The sequence below is a fragment of the Gasterosteus aculeatus genome, chromosome 18 (genome assembly GCF_964276395.1).
Source record: "Gasterosteus aculeatus chromosome 18, fGasAcu3.hap1.1, whole genome shotgun sequence".
In the NCBI taxonomy this organism is placed as follows: domain Eukaryota; kingdom Metazoa; phylum Chordata; class Actinopteri; order Perciformes; family Gasterosteidae; genus Gasterosteus; species Gasterosteus aculeatus.
The window spans coordinates 10,501,993-10,524,299 of NC_135706.1; the positions used below are offsets into that span (position 1 = coordinate 10,501,993).

The 22,307-nt window shown below is 45.5% G+C and overlaps 1 protein-coding gene and 1 long non-coding RNA gene across 3 annotated transcripts; one reads left to right on the plus strand and one right to left on the minus strand.

Moving 5' to 3' along the window:
- Positions 1 to 9,295: 9,295 nt before the first annotated feature.
- On the minus strand, positions 9,296 to 17,871 carry dusp10 (dual specificity phosphatase 10). 2 transcript variants are annotated; one of them, XM_040160798.2, is made up of 4 exons: positions 17,516 to 17,871; positions 15,554 to 16,399; positions 12,481 to 12,849; positions 9,296 to 12,124 (listed from the first exon to the last, which is right to left on the minus strand). In XM_040160798.2, the coding sequence occupies exons 2-4, from the start codon at positions 16,350 to 16,352 to the stop codon at positions 11,859 to 11,861; spliced, it is 1,434 nt and encodes a 477-aa protein (XP_040016732.1). In that variant the 5' UTR covers positions 16,353 to 16,399; positions 17,516 to 17,871; the 3' UTR covers positions 9,296 to 11,858. The 2 variants fall into 2 exon arrangements, with proteins under 2 accessions (XP_040016732.1, XP_040016733.1); XM_040160799.2 differs by lacking the exon at positions 17,516 to 17,871 and adding an exon at positions 17,371 to 17,496.
- A 121-nt stretch (positions 17,872 to 17,992) lies between these two features.
- On the plus strand, positions 17,993 to 19,395 carry LOC120808528 (uncharacterized). The gene is made up of 2 exons (XR_013453362.1): positions 17,993 to 18,186; positions 18,683 to 19,395. It is a non-coding gene; the product is annotated as an uncharacterized LOC120808528 (long non-coding RNA).
- The last annotated feature ends 2,912 nt before the right edge of the window (positions 19,396 to 22,307 follow it).

Here is a 22,307-nt window from a genome sequence, read left to right on the forward strand (position 1 = left end):
TCGCTGGTGTCCAAAAGAGAGCATCGTTCTTAGGATTTATCTGTTGGCAAAACTGCATTAATGTCACGCCATAGTCAGCAGGGCTTTTAAGACAACAGGGTGTCTGTACCGTCTGCAACAATGATAACTGTGTACGTCACGTCAGCTGATGTCCAGATGACCATTTCTAGAGATTTAATATATATTAAACGGTGCAAACTGGTGTTTTTAGTACAATATTAGCAAACCGAGCCTCAATTTTGAAGAGCAGATTCTGTACATCATTGTTATTAGGCATTATAATTTTATGCACCAGGGGGCTGATAGTTGAGTGCTTGGCAAAGAGGTTAAATAAAAAAATGAATGAATTAACTTTTTTTTTTAAAGTCATTTACTAATATTCCTGACACATAACTGAAACAAGCCAAAGAGGGTGCGAGGTGCCGTCTGTACCGTAGTGCTTCCTTTTGCACACAAGAGGGCGTTGTGTGCCTTTCTAAACTGCGTCATCATTGCAAAGCTTTCAGTCATACAACGAAAGGCTTGTGGATTCAGTCTCAGCGTCTCTTCCCGCTTAACTCTTATCATTCCCTCCTACCTTTCTAAAGTATTGTGGCATTAAGCAGTATTTATTATATTATTTTGCATTAGGACAAAAATCGGCCTCTCTGTCCAAAGGGCAGACGGGCTGTAACTTCAGGGATGTGGGTTATGGTTTTTATCAGCTTGCGATAAATACATATTCATTTATCACAAGCTGATAAGCCCATATTGTCATCTGTCACACTAGACACGTTTCCCCCACATTCCTGCAGCCTCTCTGCCTCGGTTGTCACGATCTGAGCGTGCATGCTGAATCACAGAGGCTAAAGATGCTTATTCGCAGCAGCAGCGTGGGTCAAGCAGTGTGGGATAAAGGTGAATCAGAAGTCAGGAAGAGGACGTGTAACGGTTCAACGGCCCTTTTTGCAATGCAAAAGAGGCAGGCATATGTCTCCCTTGTCCTCCCACCTCAGGCCTCTTGAGAAATGGTGTTTGTCAGAGTCATAAAACTGTCCCATAACCCCATAACCTCTGTAATATTCATGATCCCAAGTTTGTGCCTCGCACGACAGCTTGATAAGTGTAAGACCAGAGTCCGTTCCCATGGCTCAACCATAACAAGTACATTGTCTGCTGGGTAACCATGAGGCGAGCTATAGTCCAGACTCCCGACAACCCACGGCGGCTTGTTAATGCAGGGCCCTCATTGGTCCAGCCCAGGCGCTGGCCGAGAGCTGTCCTGCTCTGTTTACTGATGTCAGAGGCTGCAAGGAGCCCATAATAGGCAATGGCTCTCCTCAACATCACCAGCTGTTTATGAACACGGTGAAAAATGACACTTTTATTGCGCCCTCGCTGCGTCCGTCTGTCCCACCGTGCCCCGGCCTGTCCAACCTTGTCCTGTCACATCAATAGAGCACTTCTGGGTGAGAAGAGGAGGGGGGGGGTCATCTGGACGGTCATCTGGGCGGTGACGGCTGTAATGCAGAATCTCATAAACATGCATTAATCAGAGCAGAGGGCGGGTATAACTGCTGTGGCATTCAAATAAAGACAGAGGCTGGTGGAGTGATGAGTCACAGCTTGTGCTCTGGTCGAGTCGTGTCTTTCCCAAAGTCACCCACTGTGGTTTTGACAACTGGAGACAACCACATACACAACATTGACGGATGTTTTGATTCATATTTTCTAATTTAGTTTAACTGCTTCAGGAATATTCTGTGCAATGAGAGGTAAATATGTCTCCTACTTGCAGAGTCAGTATTAAAGCAAACAATCATTTTTCCATATACAAATTAAGCAGAGCAATGTGTGCCTTTGAAGGAAGTCCCCTTCCTTCTGTGTGTGGGTGTGTTGTTATCCTGGCTTCTGTTTGTTGGGGAGGTGGTTTGTGCATGCTAGTTCATGCTAGGGCATGTTAGTCTGTGTGACAGGGCGTCTATCTTACGGTGTGGAGAATTACTCGATTTATGATATAAACAACTTTCAACACAACTTTAAACATGTGAAAATTCCCAGGACTGTGGAGTTGTGAAATTATCAAACGCCACATCTGATGAAAGTTTCTGCATGTGTATGTGTGTGCGCTTCTGTTTCAAATAGCAGCAGTCAGACTATTAGACTTTTGAGCAGATATCTCTCTCTCTCTCAGGGCGGTAACATGCTGGCCGTTGACGAGTGTCGATGGAAGAGCATTCATTGGAATTATGAGAATGAAACAACTATGCTCGATACTTTCAGAATTCCATCCACCTCCATTACATCCGTCGTGCAAAACAAATACCCAAACAATGGATTCACTCATCTATCCAGCAGAGAGCAGCATTCAGCTTCCTCCCTTTCCTTACAGTGTGCACATGGCTGCAGGGAGCCTCAGCAGCCCCACTGAGAAGCTCTGTCACGTTATCGCACTGTGTGCTATTTATAAAAAACCTGATTCAGCTTCACTGATGATTCCATTCCAAAAGAAATTAGAACAAAGCACGGACAAATCCCTCTTGGGGTAGATACCAGATGAGATAAGGTACTTACAGACTTGCAGGAACATAAACTGATTTTTAATGTCGCAGCATTAAAACATGAAACTGTATTAAATGCCTGCATTTCGTGTATGTAGAGTACAACATGCTGCTATTTGGCTCATTCTGCACACTTTCTTTGCAGTGCATTGAGCCGTGAAACAGAATCCAACCATTCAGGGCTATGACATGATACCGTCTGTTCCTCGTCTCTCGCTGTTCCAACTTATTTCATTTGTTTGGTTAAATTATAGCAAAACAAGCCCAAAAAGGTTTTAGGAAAAGTTGAGCATGTATCATTAATTACTGAAGGAAAAATGCTGCACAAACTGATGGATGTTATCACATATTTACATAATGGACGGGCATCAGCACTTTATTTACATCTTCTATCAAAGGTCTGCCCCTCTTGTACCAAAAGGGCCAATGTGTAGGCTTTAGGGGGCTACAATAGCAATATAACATCATATAAAGTATGTTACCATTGATTACCTAATTACCCTTACTTTTATGTTTTGGCCTGCATAAAATGAGTCCTTCTTATCTAAATACAGAGCAGATATTTTAAAGGAGTCCACCATGTTTCTACAGCAACCCAGAGGAGACAAATCAAACACAGGCTTGTGTTTTCATAGCAACCACCGTAGTTCTCCTGCATGCTTGGCAGAGTGCAAACCTCACCACCAGATGCCACCCAATCCTACGCACTGGACCTTCTAACGTTGCCATTTTCCATCAGAATAATTAGACGTTAGAATACCGATAGCCTCGCCAGCATCACAGACATCAGCGCATTTGCTTCAAACACATTCAAACACACATGCACAAAAAATATTAATCTGATTCATTAATTTGTTCATCCTCATGCTAAGCATGGCACATAATCAGACTTTTCTTCTGCTCTCGATAACAGTTCAGCGTGCTGTCAGCTTGCTGTAGTTTCGTCCAAATACAACGTGATTAACACAGTTTAGTTTGTTTCCTCTCTCCATCATCTTGTCATTTACTTTCATTTTTTGATTCACCTTTTTTCAATCCCACCTGAGTTTTGCTCCTCTCTCGTGCAGCTGTTATGCTTTATTTTCATACTTTTTTTACTCAGGCACAGACAAATAAAGTAAATAAAGACCTGAGCGGCCGTGAGTGCGCTGATCCAGTGACTCAAATTCAATCTAAAAGAAGAGAGTCACTCTCATATCTATTCAAGGGCACACTTTTGAATGAGGTTCCGGTTACCATGGAAAAAATGTACCTCTGTCCCACAACCCAAAGCGGAGCCAGCAGCAACTCAATCCAGCGACGGCCTCGATGCCGCGCTACCTGCGACGTTACAGGTTTTGAAAAAAACGTCTCGGATGAAATGATAAACGTGTAAAAGAGTGCTGATGAATTGCGAGCTTGTTTATAGACGCCTGTTGAAGGATCTTTGTATCAGATGGGGACATAGAGGGAGCCATGACAACAGGAGGGGCCTACTGTCATCATCCCGCTGGTTTTCAGGCTTCACGATATTTTAGCCCCTGTGATTGAGTTGCAGGTTTATTAAACTCTGCAGCTGTTGTTTGTGGAGGCACCCGGCAAACAGAGTTAATTGATGGACTTATTGAGTTACACTCGCTGCATACGAAACCTCCACGGCCGAGGGTCAAGGGCACTAATATGAGCTCACTGTCGACACACAGAATACCTGGTAACAAGCTGAGTTACTGCGAGTTTGCTATGAGTTGTTGCATCTGTCCGTGCACTCATGTGCACGCACCGCACATACGTGTACAAATGTGCACTGCCGCGTGCCGGACTGAAAGGTCAGACTCTATTAATACTTCGATTTTTGAACTTGCTGCCTTCGGGCGCTCTCCGGACAGAGCAGCAAAAACTTGACATTTTCTCACCGCGGCGAGAATCAAAGATCTGACTCTCACTTTGGAAATTGCTGATATACTGCTGTGTTAGGAAATACGACCGAAGAAGAGTCAATTAACACCTACACTTGTATGCATATTTAACTTGTCCTTGTGTATGTCACTGTTATCGAAATATGGAGTGAGAAACCCCCATGGACCCATTAATCCATTTATCATGCACGTTCTTTATAATTGGTACATACGGGGGAATGAAACCAGGCATTTGTGGTGGCTTAAGAGTTTCCCTTCACGAGCTTCAAAGCATTGCAGAGGGTATAAAAGAGCATAAAGAATTTTGGAAAAAGCGATTACATGCTACGAAAAAGATTGTGCTAAAAATAACCGCGCACAAAGGGAAAAATAACATTTAAAGTGCACATACTCGGTTCGAAAAGTGAGCCAGTTTTGGATTTCTTCATCGTCTTGACTGTTAATGTGCTCCTTTTGTGCATTGTTCACTATTGAGGGAGGATGGGAGGGGTCTCACATTCGGTGTGTGGTATTTGACTACTTGCTTAAGCATTTAGCAGAAAAAATGTTCCACTGAAATGGGGTTTAAAGGATTGTTTGGGTTTGCCCCCCCCCCCCCCTCCCTCCCTCCCACAGTGCAACATAATAAGTGGGTTGAATGTGTCATGGACTGTGGTGAGGGGGTTTCCCGGGGTGTAAAGTACTGTACATGGAAAGATGAGGAGGAAGTAGGGGGGGTAGGGGGGGGCAGACAGCGTTAATGATACACTGAAGGTTCAAACCTCCACTGGGTTGGTTTAGATGGGCAGTGACTCATGAGAAGTTGCCTGGGGGGCATTTAGACAAGGAAAAACTTCAGTGAAGGGAAATTAAAAGTGTGAATAGGTATATTCATAGTGTCAAAAAACACATAACATTTAAAATACTCTTTTAATATAATTGTACTGTAACCGTGGCATAGATATAGATCCTTGATAGATAATGCAGATGTGGGGTGGTGGTGAATGTGATGCTTTGTAATCTCGAAACGTTTGTAGAATGGTGCGACCACCCTGAGCCGCCGTTGATTTGTTGGGAAAAAACAAAATGAAAACAGCAATTAAAAGGGCAGAAGAAAGAGAGAGAGTGGCAACTCGGGCCTTCAATTTCTTTCTCTCCTTTGTGCAGCAGCACCTGAGATGTCGCCGGTGTCTCATGAACAAACATGAGCATGGGCAAAACGTTCACTCTTGGTTTGCAGTGTGAACATGAAGAAAACAGGTTTAAAAATACCATTGAGGACACAGTTAATATTCTCCATGCAGCTAAAAACTAACATGAGAAGCCCATTGGGTCATTAAGCTGCCATGAACATCCCTCAGCACGTCCTCAGAGGTGACATGACGCTGTCGTGTCCTCGTCATCTCTCAATGTATTTGGAGTGTAATTGCATTTTCGCGCGCCTTACTTTTGATGCAGCTGCGCACTGCGGGTAAGCTGATATCTGATGAAAAGCTTACTGCATGTTTCCCCATCTGGTACCATGACACCTTCTACCATCCGGATGGGATCTGATGAAGTGACCTCTGCAGCTCCGCACGGACACATGTGACGTGCGTCTTGGCGTCACCGCACTGAGCCTTGAACTGTCTCATGTGCCACGAGCAATAACAAACCACCGCTGGCCTCACTCGGCAGGCTTGTGGACTCAGCTGCTCCGGATGTTATTATCTCGACGCCATTTGATATCATTTTGATCTTGCATAATAAAATGTTTCTTCATTTGTGTCTTTCTCCCTCTCTCTCTCTCTCCGTGTCCTCGCCCTCGTCTGCTCTGTAGGTGGCGTGTTTTTGCATCTGCTTATTTGCAGGGACATCACCATGGCGCCCGCGTCTCGTCCACAGATGGTAATCTCCTTGGTACGCTGTGGGAAATAGGCCGTGACCTCTTCTACTGACTCACAAGACATCCTGATATCACACGGCCGAATGTATGTGGACACTGAAACATGACACACGGATGCGAATTTTTGGACATTGTATCCCTAAACTACTGGAGTAAATACACAACCGTACCTCTTCTTGAAAAGCTTTTTTCACTAGATGAGACTTGGAACCCGGCTGCAGGAGCAACAGTGAGGTGGGTTACTGATTTTGGGAGACACGTCCTCACAGCCGATGGGCAACCCAGAGGTGCTGGAAGGAGTGCAGGTCTGAGCTCGGCACGGGTCAGTCCGGGTTTCTTACCCCAACGCGGGCTATGTGCACAGGGACCTGTTGAGAAAAAGAAAGCGCCGCGCCCAAACTGTTGCCGCGAGGTCAGAGGCTCGCTATCTTCTATGTCTTCTGAAATTGTAAAAAAAAATGTTAGCTAATGAAATCGTGAATACAAAGAAAAACGTACTGAAAAATATGAAGATGAACACATCGATATACGGAAAGGCAGTAGCCAAACAACACATTTAACTTCCTCCATCTAAAAGTGCAAAACACAACTGGACTGAGCTGAAACCGAAACAGATTGAGCACCTTCATGCTTCTATCCATGTTCCCGTTTTCTTCTCGTTGACCTTATTTGCGTCGTGCTTTGGCCCATTTAGTTGTAAAGTAAACATGAGAAGCATTGTTTTATGCATGGCTTGTAAGTGCAAAGTGCTGCTGTAGTTTCATTTAGTGAAGCTTCGGCGGGGTGACGTGCGAGCGCATCTTCCTGTGACAGCGCGAGCAGCTTTGACGGTAACCAGTGCAGCAGTCCTCAGGCTCAGAGATCCTCTCTGCTTTATTTCACCGCCGCCTCTGACTGGGAAGGATGCACGTGTGTGCGTGTGTGTGTGTGTGTGGACAAGGTAGGTCCTCCTCTCAGGCCTGTGTTGCCTAATACGTCCATGCATGGCTCGCTGGGGAGCGACGTGCAGCCGCACACAGAGATCAGGGCTATTCTGGTGCTGCCAGCCTGCCCAGTGCTGATAGGAAAGGATTAATGAGGCGGGGCACTCATTGTTTGTAATTAGAAACAACCCTAAAAACTATTTTTGTGCCTGTTCCTGTGGAGGGATCTTGACCCTCAGGCCTGCACCCCCCCCGCATCCCTTCGCCGCTGGCCATGAGGCGGTTAGACGTCTGCGAAGTCGAGGGTAAATATAGGCCCCCTAACTCCTGCAGCCTTGTGACACATGGTTCCATGGAGGGGAGCGCAGATAATTCACAACTCTGGCTGTGTCCTCCGCTGGATGCTCACGTGTGGAGAGGCGGATAGATGCTGTCTCTTAAAACGCACACAGCAGGACGGGTTTTGCTGTTATTGAAGTCATTGGGGATTCTTCTGTTGTCCTGTTTACTACCTGGCTTTGGTTTTATCGTGGGTGGGGGGCCTTGGTGCCATGAAATATTTGGCCCTCAATTTGTTGTTTCTCTTTTGATATCAGGCTGTTTTTAGATGCTCTGCCGCTGCCTCTTTTACAGCTGAAGCAGTCCTTCAACTGTCACCTGTCGACCTGGTTGATAATCCCTGCTGCACCAATATGTGTTTTTCTGGATTTTCCTTAAAAAAAAAACATTTGATGGATGATGAATTGATTAGTTGAAATTGCACCGTATTAATGTAAATACGCAATTCGCATTCCTTTTAGTTTGGCTTTTTTCTCTTCTGGAAGCATCCAGGCTGCTAAATGCTTCACTTTTATATTGCATTGTTAATTTCATCCCTTGTTTATATATAAATATCGATTATTTTAAGCACTTAAATACAACATGAGACATTGGGGCCTTTAGTGCGACACATAAAAAAAATAATAATAAATAAAGAAAATAAACCTCCAGGACGCCAAAAACCAAACTTGAAGCCTCCTTGTTTAATTCAAAGCTCACAAGTAGGGATTACAAAATTACAGTGCTTCAACAGTTCAAGGAGTAGTAGGAGAAGAGTAGAGATGACAGACCAGTTGAGGAATCTTGAGCAAGTCATGCAAAAAGGTGTGGAAGAAGGCCTCCATTATAATAGCACCCTTTGTGGAAAAAAATAAATCCATCTGTCCTTAGGTCAGTGCAAAAATAGTAATGAATAAATGCATAAAAAGAAAATAGATATATATTTATATACTGTATATACTTGACCGCTGACTACAGACACAAAGAAAGATACAGAGACTTGCGGAGTGACGCCCGTTTCCACCGGAGCCCCTGAGCCCAAAGCAGAGACTCTTAAACAAGTCAGGAAGGTAAAGAGCGCACATCAAATATGGCCGCTCGATGATGTCCTAAAACACAACCGTGTTTCCAAATCAAAGAGAACGGACCCGGATGCCTGGAGGAGCTGTCCATCAGGCAACGACCTCTACAGACAGAGCATGTGTGGGGAAAGACTTGACGGCACCAAAACGTCCACGAGTGTGTGTCGCGGACCTGCAGCACGCGGCATGCTTTGTTTTTGCAAACCAGAGGCCGGTGTACAGTACGATGGCTACATTGTTCCGTCGAGTAGATCAGTAGCTACAAAAGCCACGTGCCGCCGCGGCTGTGGGAGCCGACAGGCGGGACAAAAGGTTTCCTTTTAACATCGGCTCAGATGCTAAGCTCTCTCTCTCTCTCTCTGTTTTTTTGTTTTCGTTTTTTTAGCAAATGGTGAATTACTAGATATAAATGCAGAAGCTACAAATGTGTTGTAAATTGTTATTATATACCTTTTTTTATCATATTCAAATATATTGTGGAGCACCTGTAGACACCAATGACAACAGCAACAAAAATACAAAGTGAGGACACGTCGGTAAACAAACGTTTTTTTTCTTCTAATTTCTTTGTCGATAAGTCACACGTATAAAACTCACTTCAATCTGAGGCTGCAAACTGTCATTCATGCTTGAAATATTCGCAGAGACCTCACAAAACTATTTTTGACGATAGTTGGGTAAAGAAAGAACCTGTTACAATTTTATTTGCATAGCATGAAATTTCACATGAGGGATTTTTTTTAAGCTTATTGTCGTGAACGATGTTGTTGTAAAGCCTTTCTGGGTGCATTGTGTACTTGTGTTCACAACGCTATGAAAACTTCTTGCATTATCCTTGATGTTGCTGACGGAGACACACACGATCATTCTCAAAACGGTTGCGTGCAAATGTACTTTTGAAGATAAAATGGATCAAAAAGGGTATTGCAAAATATATTTCTCTTTTCTTTTTTTGTTTTGCTTCGACGGTAAAATCATTAGCCCTGTGCTTCATTTCAATATTTTTCTTTCATGCAAACCATGGAGAGCTGAACAAAAACCACAACCAAATATAACTGGGGAGAAAGCTGTTTCTAGTCACCTTGGTAAAATACCGGACAAAGCTCGTAACTGCCTGTTTTTTTGGCCACGCGAGGGCACATTAAAACTTCAGCGGAAGGACTACATGTTCTTTTGCGTCTTGGGAACTTTGACAGCACTTGTGATTTATCAAATCAAAACCAGATCCAAGATTTTTGCAGTTTAAATTCTCACTTAATAAATGGTCATGCACACAGTCATCTCAATAAGACAATGTCTTTGTACTGTGTGCTTGGTGATATACAGGGACTTAAAAACACGTGCATCCCACCTGGCCAAGTAGATTCCCTTTTTGTCATTTTCGCTGTCACCAGCTGAGACAGCGTAAAACTGACAAGGCTGAAATGCCAAATTTAGATCAGCAACAGTGCAAACGTCTGCAGCTCGGATCAGAAGGAAGGCAAAGTAGCAATGAGCAGGTATTCTCTTCGTATCGTATGATTATATTCAGGTGCAACAGGAGGTCAACTTCATGAGCCTGCATACCTCGACTACACTACTATTCGGTGCTTGGTTGATTCACAATTCGCGTTGGGATTCAAATTCCCCTTCAAATGCCGCCACAAGATCAGATTTACACTACGAGCATTTTAATCTCAACGCTTTGAATGCTATTTTCTAAAATTCTGCATATTAACGAGGAAGTTGTCGGGAAAGGAAATGTCACACACTCTCACACACCGAGGCCCACGAGCTGCTGTTTTTTCCCCGGGAGTTAAGATTCCACCCCGGCGCGTTCTGCATCCGTCTGCACGTGATGTTGTGCCATGCGCAGGCCCAGTGGTGACACATGAATTAAGGCATTGGTAGAGGCACAAGAACAGCACGCGACGGCAGCGCCGGGAGAGTTCACTCTACTGTAGCTTAGTGTCAGCGACGGGGACTTGTAAGAGATTAGCCAAGGGTGACACGGCTCTGCCGCACCGCCCGGCGTACCGCTGCACCGCCGTCCACGGCGGGGAAGTCCATGTTCGTTGGAAGTCTGCAACTCCGCTCTGCTACCGTACAATTGACGAAAGCACAGCTCAAAGCGTAGGGCTTCGACACGAACCAACGTGGCTACATAGGGACTCAATCGGGGTCGTTTCAACAGAGCTGGGAGCAGAAAGAAGACGGGGACCAATGACAACAGCAGCAGGCGGTAAAACTCCTCCCTTCTGTTAACTTAAACAAAACCAGTAGCCCTGTTTTACAATATTCACTGATTAGTTTAAAGTATTCTTTCCTTTGCCAGCAGCCGTGCATAAAAAAAGCTCTTATGGCTGTCAAGGTAATGTATTGCTAAAAATATATGCATATGTGGATGCAGGAATGGCAAAACGAAGATACTGAAGCAAACACACAAAATATGAATTTGTGGTTCTGCTGACTTACATAAACCCACCAGCTGCACTCAAAAATAAAACCCCACGTTCCACACGTCTGCGCCAAATATTACAGCATAACTGTATGCACCATAGACATATAGAACTGAACAACAGTAATTACATTAACGTTAAAATGGTATTTCAGCAAAGAGCAGGAAATGTTTCATTGTAATCATTACATCATTATCATTATATACATATAAGATCAGGGTCTCAGTTGCATTCCACTCTGAAATTATTGCACAGTAAGCCACTGTGGGCTTGTCATGGTCACCCCCATAAACCCCTGTATAAAAATAGAACAACAACATTAACACACCAAACAAGTCTTCATCTTTTTGTTTTGTTTTTCTTCTTTTTTTTGACAGGCACTGCCGTGGCCAACCCGCCTGAGTCTGCAAACAGAAGCTGTGTGCCACAGTGTGAGGGTTGAGAGTTCATCTGGTCAGTAATTGCCCATAAGCCCAGAGAATATCTTTTCCAAACCAATCCCCCCCCCCTCCCTTTTCTGTTCCTCTTAATCACACATGGAAGGCTTCCCGTCTTCTCCTCCTGGACTTGGGCCAAGTCCAAACAGTAGGGATTTTTTTTTTTTTTGGCATTTCTCATCACCACTGACCCAGAGCTTTGGCACTCCAGAGAGTCCAAGATGAGCACGAGGAGATTCAAGAAGAACAGAGTGGCTCTCACAGTCCGATCCGGCTCACAGAGCAGCCGGTCTCTTCCGAGATGGACAGTGAGAGTGAGTACAAGCGCGCGAGAGCCTCGAGTCCGGAGGGGGGTTTCGTTTCAGACAACGGTTTCCACGCCAATCAGCTTTGGTGTGAGGATTCGCGGCGTAATCCCGTTGTTGAGGTCCTCCTCGAACTCCAACAGCTGGCCCATGAAGTTGAGGTTCGGGGAGATGATGGGCCTCCTGGTTTTGACAAACTTGTAGGCGTCGGTCATGGTCATCCAGGTGTGCTTCATCAGATAGGCTATCACGATGGTGGCTGAACGAGACACGCCCGCCTGGCAGTGGATCAGGAGGCCCATACCTGCTTGGTGTGCCTCCTCTGCAGGAGAGGAACATTTGAAACAATTAGAACATAGTGTAGTAAATGCTTTGTTCCCTCGGGGGAAGCTTGGTCATCACACATGATAGGATACTAAAACTTCCTTTCGGATTAGTAGATAATTTGGGGAAATACAACCAACCACAATCTAAATACAACGTAAAACTGACAAAAAGTTGCATAGATACTTGTCTATACATGTAACATTTAAGAACAAAAGCACCCTTTTTGTAATTCACAGACCGATAAACATACAACAATGTAAGTTATTTCTCTAAAGTAGAGTTTGCATTGTCTCGAAAGGTCACGAGACCATTGCGTTAGCTTACACTTGAAAACAGTGGAGGTTTTCATACCGATGAACTCAAACGCCTCCTCAAAGTACTGCCGCAGGTTCTGCTTGTTGCTGTCCGTGGCGGGCAGACGCTTGTAGACGAAGAAGCCCGTGTCGTAGTGGTAGAGCGGCAGGTGGGTGGTCACGTTCAGGACGTATCCGATGTTGAAGCGCTGCAGCGGGTGGATGTCCTGAGCGTCGTGCTCGTTCCCCAGATAGAGGAAGGGCAGGATCGGCGTCAGCTCTGCGTTTTCTATGTCCGGCGTGGAGGGTAGGGAGTGAGGTAGCGGCCCGGTCAGGCCTGCAGCGGCGCCGGTGTCCAAGCCCTGGTGGAGGTGCAGCGAGTGCTCGCACAGGTTCTCGTGGCTCTGCCTGAAGCAGCTAAGGCCTCCTGTGGACGCAAAACGGAAAGATGCGTGACATAAGCTCAGGGTGAAATAAACCGACAAATAGCGCTTCATATTTACTCCATTGTTTCTGTTTTCCCCCCTTTTCGGATTGCAAACTGGACCCTGTTGGTCTCCCTGCCAGGGTTAAGAGTTCAATTCCCGGTGGAGCCCTACGCGCTAAAAATACATGCACTCACGCTTCTGTGCACCTCGCAGCACACAACAGAAACGAATAGGACAAGAAAGCTTTGCATACGCGTCTGATAAAAGCAAGGACGAGGGGCTTTAACATGTGTTTCCAGACCACAGTGTTACATTGTAGCGTAAGAGAAATGTCATCATTCGGATGATTAATCACCATCATGTGATCAGCAAGGTTTCTATTTGCAACAACTATTTAAAAAAAAAAAAAAAGAAGAGAGAAATGACCAAAACAGCTACTTGAACATTCTACACTCGCTAAATAACATGAGAACCCCACCATGATAAATGTTTAATATACTTCTCACTGGACATCTGTACTTCTCCAAATAACTGCTTTGCACCTGTTGCGGGTGATGCCAAAGTTTCCCTTCAGCACAACAGTTGTGGGGGGGGTGGAAAGTGTCAGACACCCGCGGTATCAGTTCATGTATTGTGCACTATGCAAGAGTTGACATCATGCCATGTGAGGTCATCGTACAACTTCCCCCCCTGGTGACCGGGCAGGTGGGCTCGCCAAAAAACAGCCCGATTGTTACCCGTGAACAAAGACATTAACCTGATGTTAGCTGATAGTGGAGCAGCTCTGGCTGTCACGGGATGTTGTGGTCGTAAGAAGGGGAAGTCTCTACAGGCCCCTCTGACAGCAAAGTCTACCAGAATTTGGGGAATAGATAATAGGAGGAATTTCCACTTGTATTAAAGCTGTATAAATGAAGACCATTTGATCAGTGTTTGAAAGCAAAACAATAAATCATGAAATCGTTTTTACAACACAAAACCGTAACACGTAAAATCTGTTCAGAAGGACCAGATTAAATAAATACATTTTTCTGACAACAAGATTTTAGTGGATTCTATATCCATTCATCTTAATGGTTAAATAGAAAAACTAACAGAAACATTTCTGTATTATTACCTTATAAATGTGTTGTTGTTTCAGCAGAAACAGAATGACATTAGTATTCTTTTGTTGAAGAATGTGTCCAATATTCACTCGCTTTTAGCTCTATTTTGGTCTCAACCAACTCATGAGAGGAACCCCTGGCTCTTTAGCTGCTAAATGCTCCCCTATGTTACCCTATCCTTTGTGCCTGTGCGGTGCGCTTATCAGAGCTTTTTAGAAAAAAAGGAGATTTCATCGAGAGCAGTGAGACATGGAGAAAAAAAAAGAAAAATAACAATGAGTTAAACTCCAAAGTCTCCAAAGTATGAAACAACCGTGTTTGCTTCTGCTGCTGTGATACTTGGAAGCCGACGTCTGTTGGCTCGCATCGACACACAGTGAACTTCCTGTTTTCAAACTGAACCGCAATCTTTCTTTTTCAAGTCCAACTCGGCAATTAAATAACTATTCATAGTAAACTTATGACACCAGAATCTCCGGGGGCAGCAGTTTGCTGTGAGATGAACCCTGTCGAATGGGGCCGTTTGTCACCATCAGCTGACTTAACATACTAGTGGAAAACTTTCATAAGCCACAGGCTCAGTTCCTGCTTAGAAATAACCGCATCTGCCTCGCAAAGGTCTCTCACACCGCAGACCGGCTGTTTTCAGTGCTTACCCTAAACCTTTCTGACCCTGCTGACATGTTGTTTATGGCAGCTCTGGCGGATTAAATGTAACCTGTTAGTGCTCTCGGCTTTAGAATCGCAGGGATGGAAGATGATGTGTTTACAGTTTCGCAGAGTATCAAATAGAAAAGATGTATTGCGATGAATCATAACAAAAACATGCTGGCTGGTAACTGATAAATTATTTACTTGCAAATTACCCATCCACTAGGATTTGGTTTAATGTCAACCATTGATTGATAAATATTTTGATTATGAGACATGTGACGTCATTCAAGGTCTGAAAAAGGCCTTGTGATTTAGACAAAAGTCAGGCAGAGCCCTTTGATCGAGTAAGTCTTTGCATTTTGCAAACCAGGAGAAGAGAAAGCGAGTCAGTCTGCTCGTTTCGCGGAGGAGGAGAAGAGAGGCCGAGGTGCTGTGATCTGACGGATAGACGCTGACTGGGAGGCGTCAGAAAACACTCGGCCCGGCCCCCAAAACCGACACATCGCTCCAGCTTCAAACACCCCAAACACCCAGGATAGAAAACATGGCAGCAACTGAGCGACCGCCATCTGAAAAGGCCGCCTTACTTACCAACAGCTGCTCCCGCTTCCTGCAAAAGGCTTAATTGGTGTCGTATAAAGCCTGTGAAGAGCTCGTGCATATGTCTATGCCTGAGGAATTTAGAGTCAGCGTGAATCGGCTTGATTACACGTGCAAGAATCTGTTGTAAGCGGTTTAGCTGCTGTTACGTTTCAGAACCGAGGTCGCATAATGAGAAGGCTTCAACCGGTGTGTTTACGAGTAATATCAGGTGGCCAAAACCCAAAAGGTCAAAGGCTTCGCAGGCACTATGCCTCAGCCTCAACTGATCTACTTCCTCCCAAGTCAAACTAAAGCTTCTCTCCCCTTCTCGTGCTAGATGCTAAAGCCACTTAGGAGTCACCTTTGAGGATGATTGGGTCCTTGCCCTCCCTCCTCAGCGACTCCAGGACCACGTACAGTGGCTGGGAGAAGGTCAGCCGGCCGGGGTCCATGGTGCTCTCGTCGTACACCACGATCTCTTTGGAGAAGATGCCCTTGTAAGAGTCCTTGCCCCCGCGGCAGGAGATGAGGTCCAGCACGGTGAGCTTGCCCTGCTGCAGCCGCCGCCGGCTGATCTTGTCGGAGCAGTTGATGTGCACGGCCCCCCGGATGTGGCTCTTGTTGTACTCCATGAAGGGCCGGCAGTCGATGACGACCGGCACGGGCCCCACGGGGTGTCCCATGGGGCAGCAGGTCATCCGCTTGGCCAGCTCATTGGGATGGATGACCCTCACGCATGACAGGGCCTTCGGCGTGCCCGGCGCGAGACCGGGGCCGCCCAGTGCTTCGTGGTTGCTGAGGGTGGGGGGCCCGGCATAGCTGAGGTTGGGGCTGCTGGCGCTCACCTGGCTGTGGTTGACGCTCTGGCTGTCCTTCTCATAGGTAGTCACTGAGCAGCAGCTGGCACTGCTGCATCCACACGACAACGAGCGCGTGGAGCCCTTGGATGAGGGCATATACGTTACAAGATTGGCCGTCGCCCGGATCTTCACCACGGTGGTGCTGATGACCGTCTCGCTGTTGCTGGTGGTGGTGCTGGTGGTGGTGCTGGTGGCGATGGAGTCCAGGTAGCTGGTGTCCAGGCGCAGTTGTAGTTCCTGAGGTCGGATCGGCCTTGGCAGCGCCACCACAATTCTGTCGTCAAGAGGAGATGGAGGCATGGGGACGCCGAGGGCTGGACGGGTCACGGAGAAGTCAGCGAGCCGCTCTGTGGGGGCACATTTGGATCAAAAAGTGAGGCGAGGAGGAAAATCTCGGATTAGTTTTGGCTCAATTCATTCCGCTCGCGTACGCCGATCCGGATCCAGAGCGGCGGGCCTCCCGTCGGTTTGATCAACATGCAAACTAGAAAACGGCCACTGCATTCAAATATCAGCCCCGTGTCCAATACCCGCAGGGCAACACCCGAGCTGGTGGGAAATTGTGGGTGCGCGAGACTGGCCACTGACAATGCACAGGGAAATCATTACAGGGTCTCGTGTCGCTGAAGCACTTTGAGCGTAAGTAACATGAATCATCCTCATCCAAATACTGTACTGGGTGCGCGCGTGCGTGCGCGTGCGTGCCTGTGTGTGTGATGTTGAATTTTTCATCGCAACTCTGATCTAAAGCTTTTATAAGCGAAAGAGGGAAAAGATGAAATGCTGCATCGACGCTATACGCCGCAGTCGGGTCTCTCCCCCCCTCCTCCCCCCCGACTGGAGAGGTCGGGAGTCAAAAAAAAAAAAAAAAAGAAAAGAAAAGAGGGAAGGCGATTCCTTCTGATCGGCAGCCTGGGCATTTAAGAATAATTTTTTTTAAACATGTCATCCCGGCGTGTTATGTAAAGGCGCCCGCCGAGCACCGCCTGTCCCGGCCATGGTCGCGCGTCCTTCTCGGGGCGGTGCAGGTTCGGCCGAAGCAGATATCATTCATGGCCAAATTCATTGAAGAAAGCCGGCATGAGAACGTGCCGAGAATGTGATCAGGCTTTCGGGACGAGACGAACCGATCCGACGAGCTGAACACTGAGAGGGAATAAAACCTCACGGCGCTGTTTGGAATAAAACGAAAGCCCGACGCTTGTATTTTTAGGTGAGGATTTGTAACTTTGACGCCGCGGTTGGGGTATTATAAGGAAACAGCTGTAATAAAACACTTCATTCATGTTATTAAAAAAATAATATATATATAGCCTACCAATCACCGAAATAAACTGCTCAAAATGGTAGCAGCAATTTGGTATTCCTCTTCATTAATAATAGAAGTAATTCTTTATGACCGTGCATTCTAAAAAACAACTTGTGCCTCGGACGCCGCATCTCCAACTCGCATGTCAGCTTACCGGTGTGTGTCGCGGGTGGATTTATTATCTCCGCTCGGTGACAACGTCGCCTCCATTCAGTCCGTCCCGGTGTTGTGGATCGGCAACATTTTATTTTTTAATTTTTTTAATTATTTTTTTTAGTACTTTTACCCTGCTCCCCAGAAATAATATTGAGGGAACGTGCGCCAGCCTCCAGAAGTTGCGCAGCGGGATTGACGCGAGTGCGAGCCAATGCGCGGCTCCCTTCATATTCAATCCCACCTTCTCTTTTTTTCCTCTCTCTTCCACGGCGAGGTCCGGCCCCGCGGGGGGGAGGGACTTGGCGGAGATGTCCGCCTCTGTGGATGGGGGGGGGGGGGTGAGGGGAGGAGGGGAGGAGAGAGGGGGACGTCGCTTGACACCGCCTCCCGAGTCCCAGCGAAGGAGCGGGGATGATGTCACCGGCAGCCAATCAAAAGTCTCTCCGGGAGGCTCGCGGAAGAAGACGCGGCGCTGCTGGAGGCGCTTTAACGTGGAGCAAACATGGAGGTCCAGCATGAGAACAGAAGGGGACAATGGCGGTGTGCCCGCAGAGGACATTCAAGTATAGGCAAATTGGACGCGCAGATTAGGAGTTCGACGATGTCTTTATTGGCGCAGGGTCACGTGACGCTGAAGACATTTTGACATGTCAGCAAGGAGAAGCACATGTGCAGGTGATGGAATTAGCCGGGGCTCTGTGTTGAACATGATTCACTCACTGTGATGCTTTACAAGGACATTTGAATAGAATGGAACTGTAGTGTTATTAAAAAAATGAGTGTTATGACAAGTCCAATCATTTAAATGTGTTTGCTCCTCGGTCAGTAAGCCAACCCTTCACCAAAACAAAGTTATGTTTTTTTTAGATATAGTTTCAGCTAATCGGGAAACAAACGTGACTCGCATCATTAAAATAACACAACTTTAAGGACACTTAGTCACAAAAGTCTGGCAGACTGCAGTTTGACATTTTAAAAACATCAATTGACCTTTCTTTATAAAGCTCTATCTCTAAAGTGACCAACCTCTGAATGTAAAATAATAAAACTTAACAAAAACTTCCCAATAAAGATCTGGCCTGTGTAAAACAGCCAAAGTGACCCGTGTGTGAGGCAGGGATGTAACATTATTGGTAGTAATTAGTCCTGTTGGTGTCTTTGGCAGGAATATCGTTAAGCAAGTGCCAAGCTGGCAGGCTGGACAGTCCCACATGACGGGAGGACCCATGCTGCGCTGAAAGGTTCTCGGTGGCTTCAAACCCCAAATATAATCTGAGATCTCTATTTGTCCCCGTTGGCAAAACGAAACAATGCGGGGCATGTATCATTGCCTCTCATTAGCCCCGCAGCTATTTATAAAAGGACGCAGCTGATCAAAGCCTATTCCCATTGGATTCCCAGCTTCTCCTGTTCCACTTGTGATTAAGGGTAAATGAACAACAACGAGACCCAACGTTTGCGGTTGGTTTCGTTTTTTTTCACTCAGGATCACTTTAATCGGTGTGTTTTAATCACTTTAATTGGTGTGTTACCACAGTTTTGCACTCGGCTATTTTCATTTTTGCTTTGACTCCTGCTACATTTCAGATGGAAGTGTTGTACTGCACTATACATTCTCTGATAGATGTGATTACTTTTGTAATTAAAAGATACTACACACCACTAATGATTAAGCCCAACTATTTAACAGTAAAAGCATCACAAAGTATCAAAAACGTATTTTTCCTTCTTCCCTCTTAAATGGATAAGTTGAGAACAACTGGAAGTTGAAAAAGTAATAGCTTCGCCTTCACCATCCACAACAGTGGGATGCTGCTCACATTGATGCATCACTTCTAACCATGTGAAATAAATGCGTTGGTGTAGAGTCGTTTAAAACGAGAAGCACATGAGCTCTGTCGACAGTTCAAACATTGGATGCAGCAGGACCTGAGCAGTTATGTAAATTCAACCGGTTCCACCTGCCTGGTTTCATTTGGACAAACATTTGTCAAGTGGTCCTCAAAATATTCTCTCTAGCTGGTATCAAAGATTCTACATTTAATGAGAGAGGTTTTTTTCAGTTTAGGCATGTATTAAAGAAGGTGAGAGGGGTCACCACAAAACCAGTTATTGGTAATTGTTATTTCCTGGAAGTCAGGCTGTTTCGTGGAAGCACTCAGTTGTAATTCAACTGTGGGTAAAAAAAGATTTTCTGACCCTAACCGTAGCCAGAAAGAACGAAAAGTCGGTGGTGAGATTGTAACTTGAACAAAGGCCATGTTCATCTCTAACCATTAGCAGCTGCTTTAAGCATGAATAACCACGTCTAATGCTGCTTTAATCGCTAAACGGTACATTTTAGGGGTTTTATGTTGGAAATGATAGATAGGAGATAGGTTGCTGATATAGAGTTACAGAGCATGCCTTGGTTAAAAAAATGTAAATACATTTTTGTTATGATTTGATAATTATGTTCAACGAGCCACAATGTCTAAACAGATGTTTTAATTTGTTAAAATGTTTGGGAGGTATTTTGTACAATGAGCTGTCCGTACATGTCAGAGTGGGGAAACATAAGTACCTCTTTTCGAAATGTGATGTTTAATTTCTTTTGGTGATATTGCTCTAAAACTACATTGTCTCCTCATTCTGTTTCACTGGAAACTGGGAGCAGGTCAGACTTTATGAGTCTTATTTCACTTTGAATGCTTTTTTGTGAGATCTGCTTCCTTCATAAATGTCAGCCGATGGAAAACATGACAGAGGGCGGCTTTTCACATAATGTGAGATAATGTCAAACTTTGATGCTAAAAACACAGTCAAGTGGGGGTTTTTTTTTGGGGGGGGGGGTGTCTCCGCTGGCCCGGAAAGTATGACTGATGGTGGTTGTGCTATTTGCTGCCCGAGATGAAAGACCCAAACCACTTCCTGTCTCCACCGAAGTGTAGACTCAACGTCACATTTAAAACAGCGCGCAGAGATCTCCACCCGTAACCTTGGAAACCAGTTGTCATACATATTCGAAATACCTTGGAGACGGTGTTTGACTTACAGATTATCCCATTTACTAATTGATGTCTTTTAGTTTTTAATGTCCCCGTTCGCTGCCAGCGTTTCATCCCATGTAGAAAGTGCCTTCATTCCTTATTCGGGGCAAAGGATTTAAGAAATGCGCAAATGTTGCTCCTGATGGTTTCTAAGAGGGAACGGCACAGATGGGCCCACTGCAGACTAAACAGCTTGACAAGCAACATGTCCAGCAATTGGCGAAAAGGAGACTGCCAAAGATTCAACAGCCCGTCAACCCGTGGCCTTTACTTTCTGCACATTTGTCAGCTCCCGAGTGCGTGTTGTCGTCCGTAACACGATGCAACACGCGGCTTCAAACGTGTCGGACCCCCTGGAACTTACCGGGCCGCTCTCCCTCCCATTCTAAATCATTTTTCATTAGCTTGATATGGCAATTTAATTGACTGAGCAAGACCCCTTACCGAGGGGTTACAGCTTTCCAAAACTACATTCTGTTCCGTCACTGATGCTCGAGCTGTGTGACTCTCCTCGTGAGACAACTTTCTCTGCTTTAGATATTGTAAGATTTACTGGATTGAAACACATTAACACACATTAAACAGTCAACACCAACGCTGTGTGGAATCAGACTGAATCACGTTGTCAGAAGGTGAACAAGGCGGGCTTAAGAGGCAGAGAGAGAGAGATGTCTTCATGTCACGCGAGACTCCACAATGGCGGATGAAAGAGGGAGGTGGAGCGAGACTGCAGACACGTGACGTGGGAAACCGAGCACGGGTCCTTAAACCGATCGAGTACAGTTCACTTCTCCTGCAAACAAAGGCGATGAAACACACAGGACCCGTCTCTTCCCGCACTAAAGCCTCGTACCTTGAGGCAGCTCGCTAGTTGTTGGTGCGTTTGGACAACAACTGTGCGAGTTCTCCGCTTACTCAAACTTCTTTTGCCGCTCGAAACCTCTTATTTCTCATTCTTGTGGTTTATGCGCGTCCGTCAACGCTTCTCAGCATTTCACCTCGACTGACATCACCGCTTCAACAGAAACACAATTAGATAAGATCATTCATCTATTGAGCTGCTAGCTCAATGTGTAAGGAAAGAAACATCAGTAGCAAGAGATTTAATAGCATTTCATCTGGCGACACAAACCTCCTCCACAACCATCGCACGACCCTCAAGGTTTCAAATTAAGTCTTAGAAATACTGAAATTAGCCGATGAATGTAGGCAGTGAAAATAAAAGAATCAGCCGAAGGCACAAAGTCTCTTTTAAAGTGTTGCGAGGACGTCGTTGTCTGTGACAGAGAAGCATCGTATGCAGCGAACAATAACAGCTACATCACTGGGCTCATAACAACACCATTTTCCTTCTGAGTTGGGCCGGTCTGCTCAGTATTATTCATTCACGTTGGCATGTCCCTTTGCCTGAGGGAGGTTGAATCATCCTCACGGTCACTTAGCAACAACCAAATATTGTTTAGTTAACGATCAAAAAAAAAAAATGTAAGCATTCGCTCCCCCTTGCTCACGTATACACTCTGGCATATATTTCATAAAGTCGGTGAGGAAGCGTCACTAATCTCGGCGGTGCTTGATTTGTACGTACAGTGACAGCGTGTGCTCTTGCAATTTTGGTTTACCTCATGCCCTGATGAAATCGGAGATAATGATCTCAAGAATAGCAAATATTGTCATTCTCCCTGCAGTGGGAGCCCAATTTAATTCTGACCTTATCCCAGAATGGAGGCATATCATACACATGGATGGATTTGCACGGCT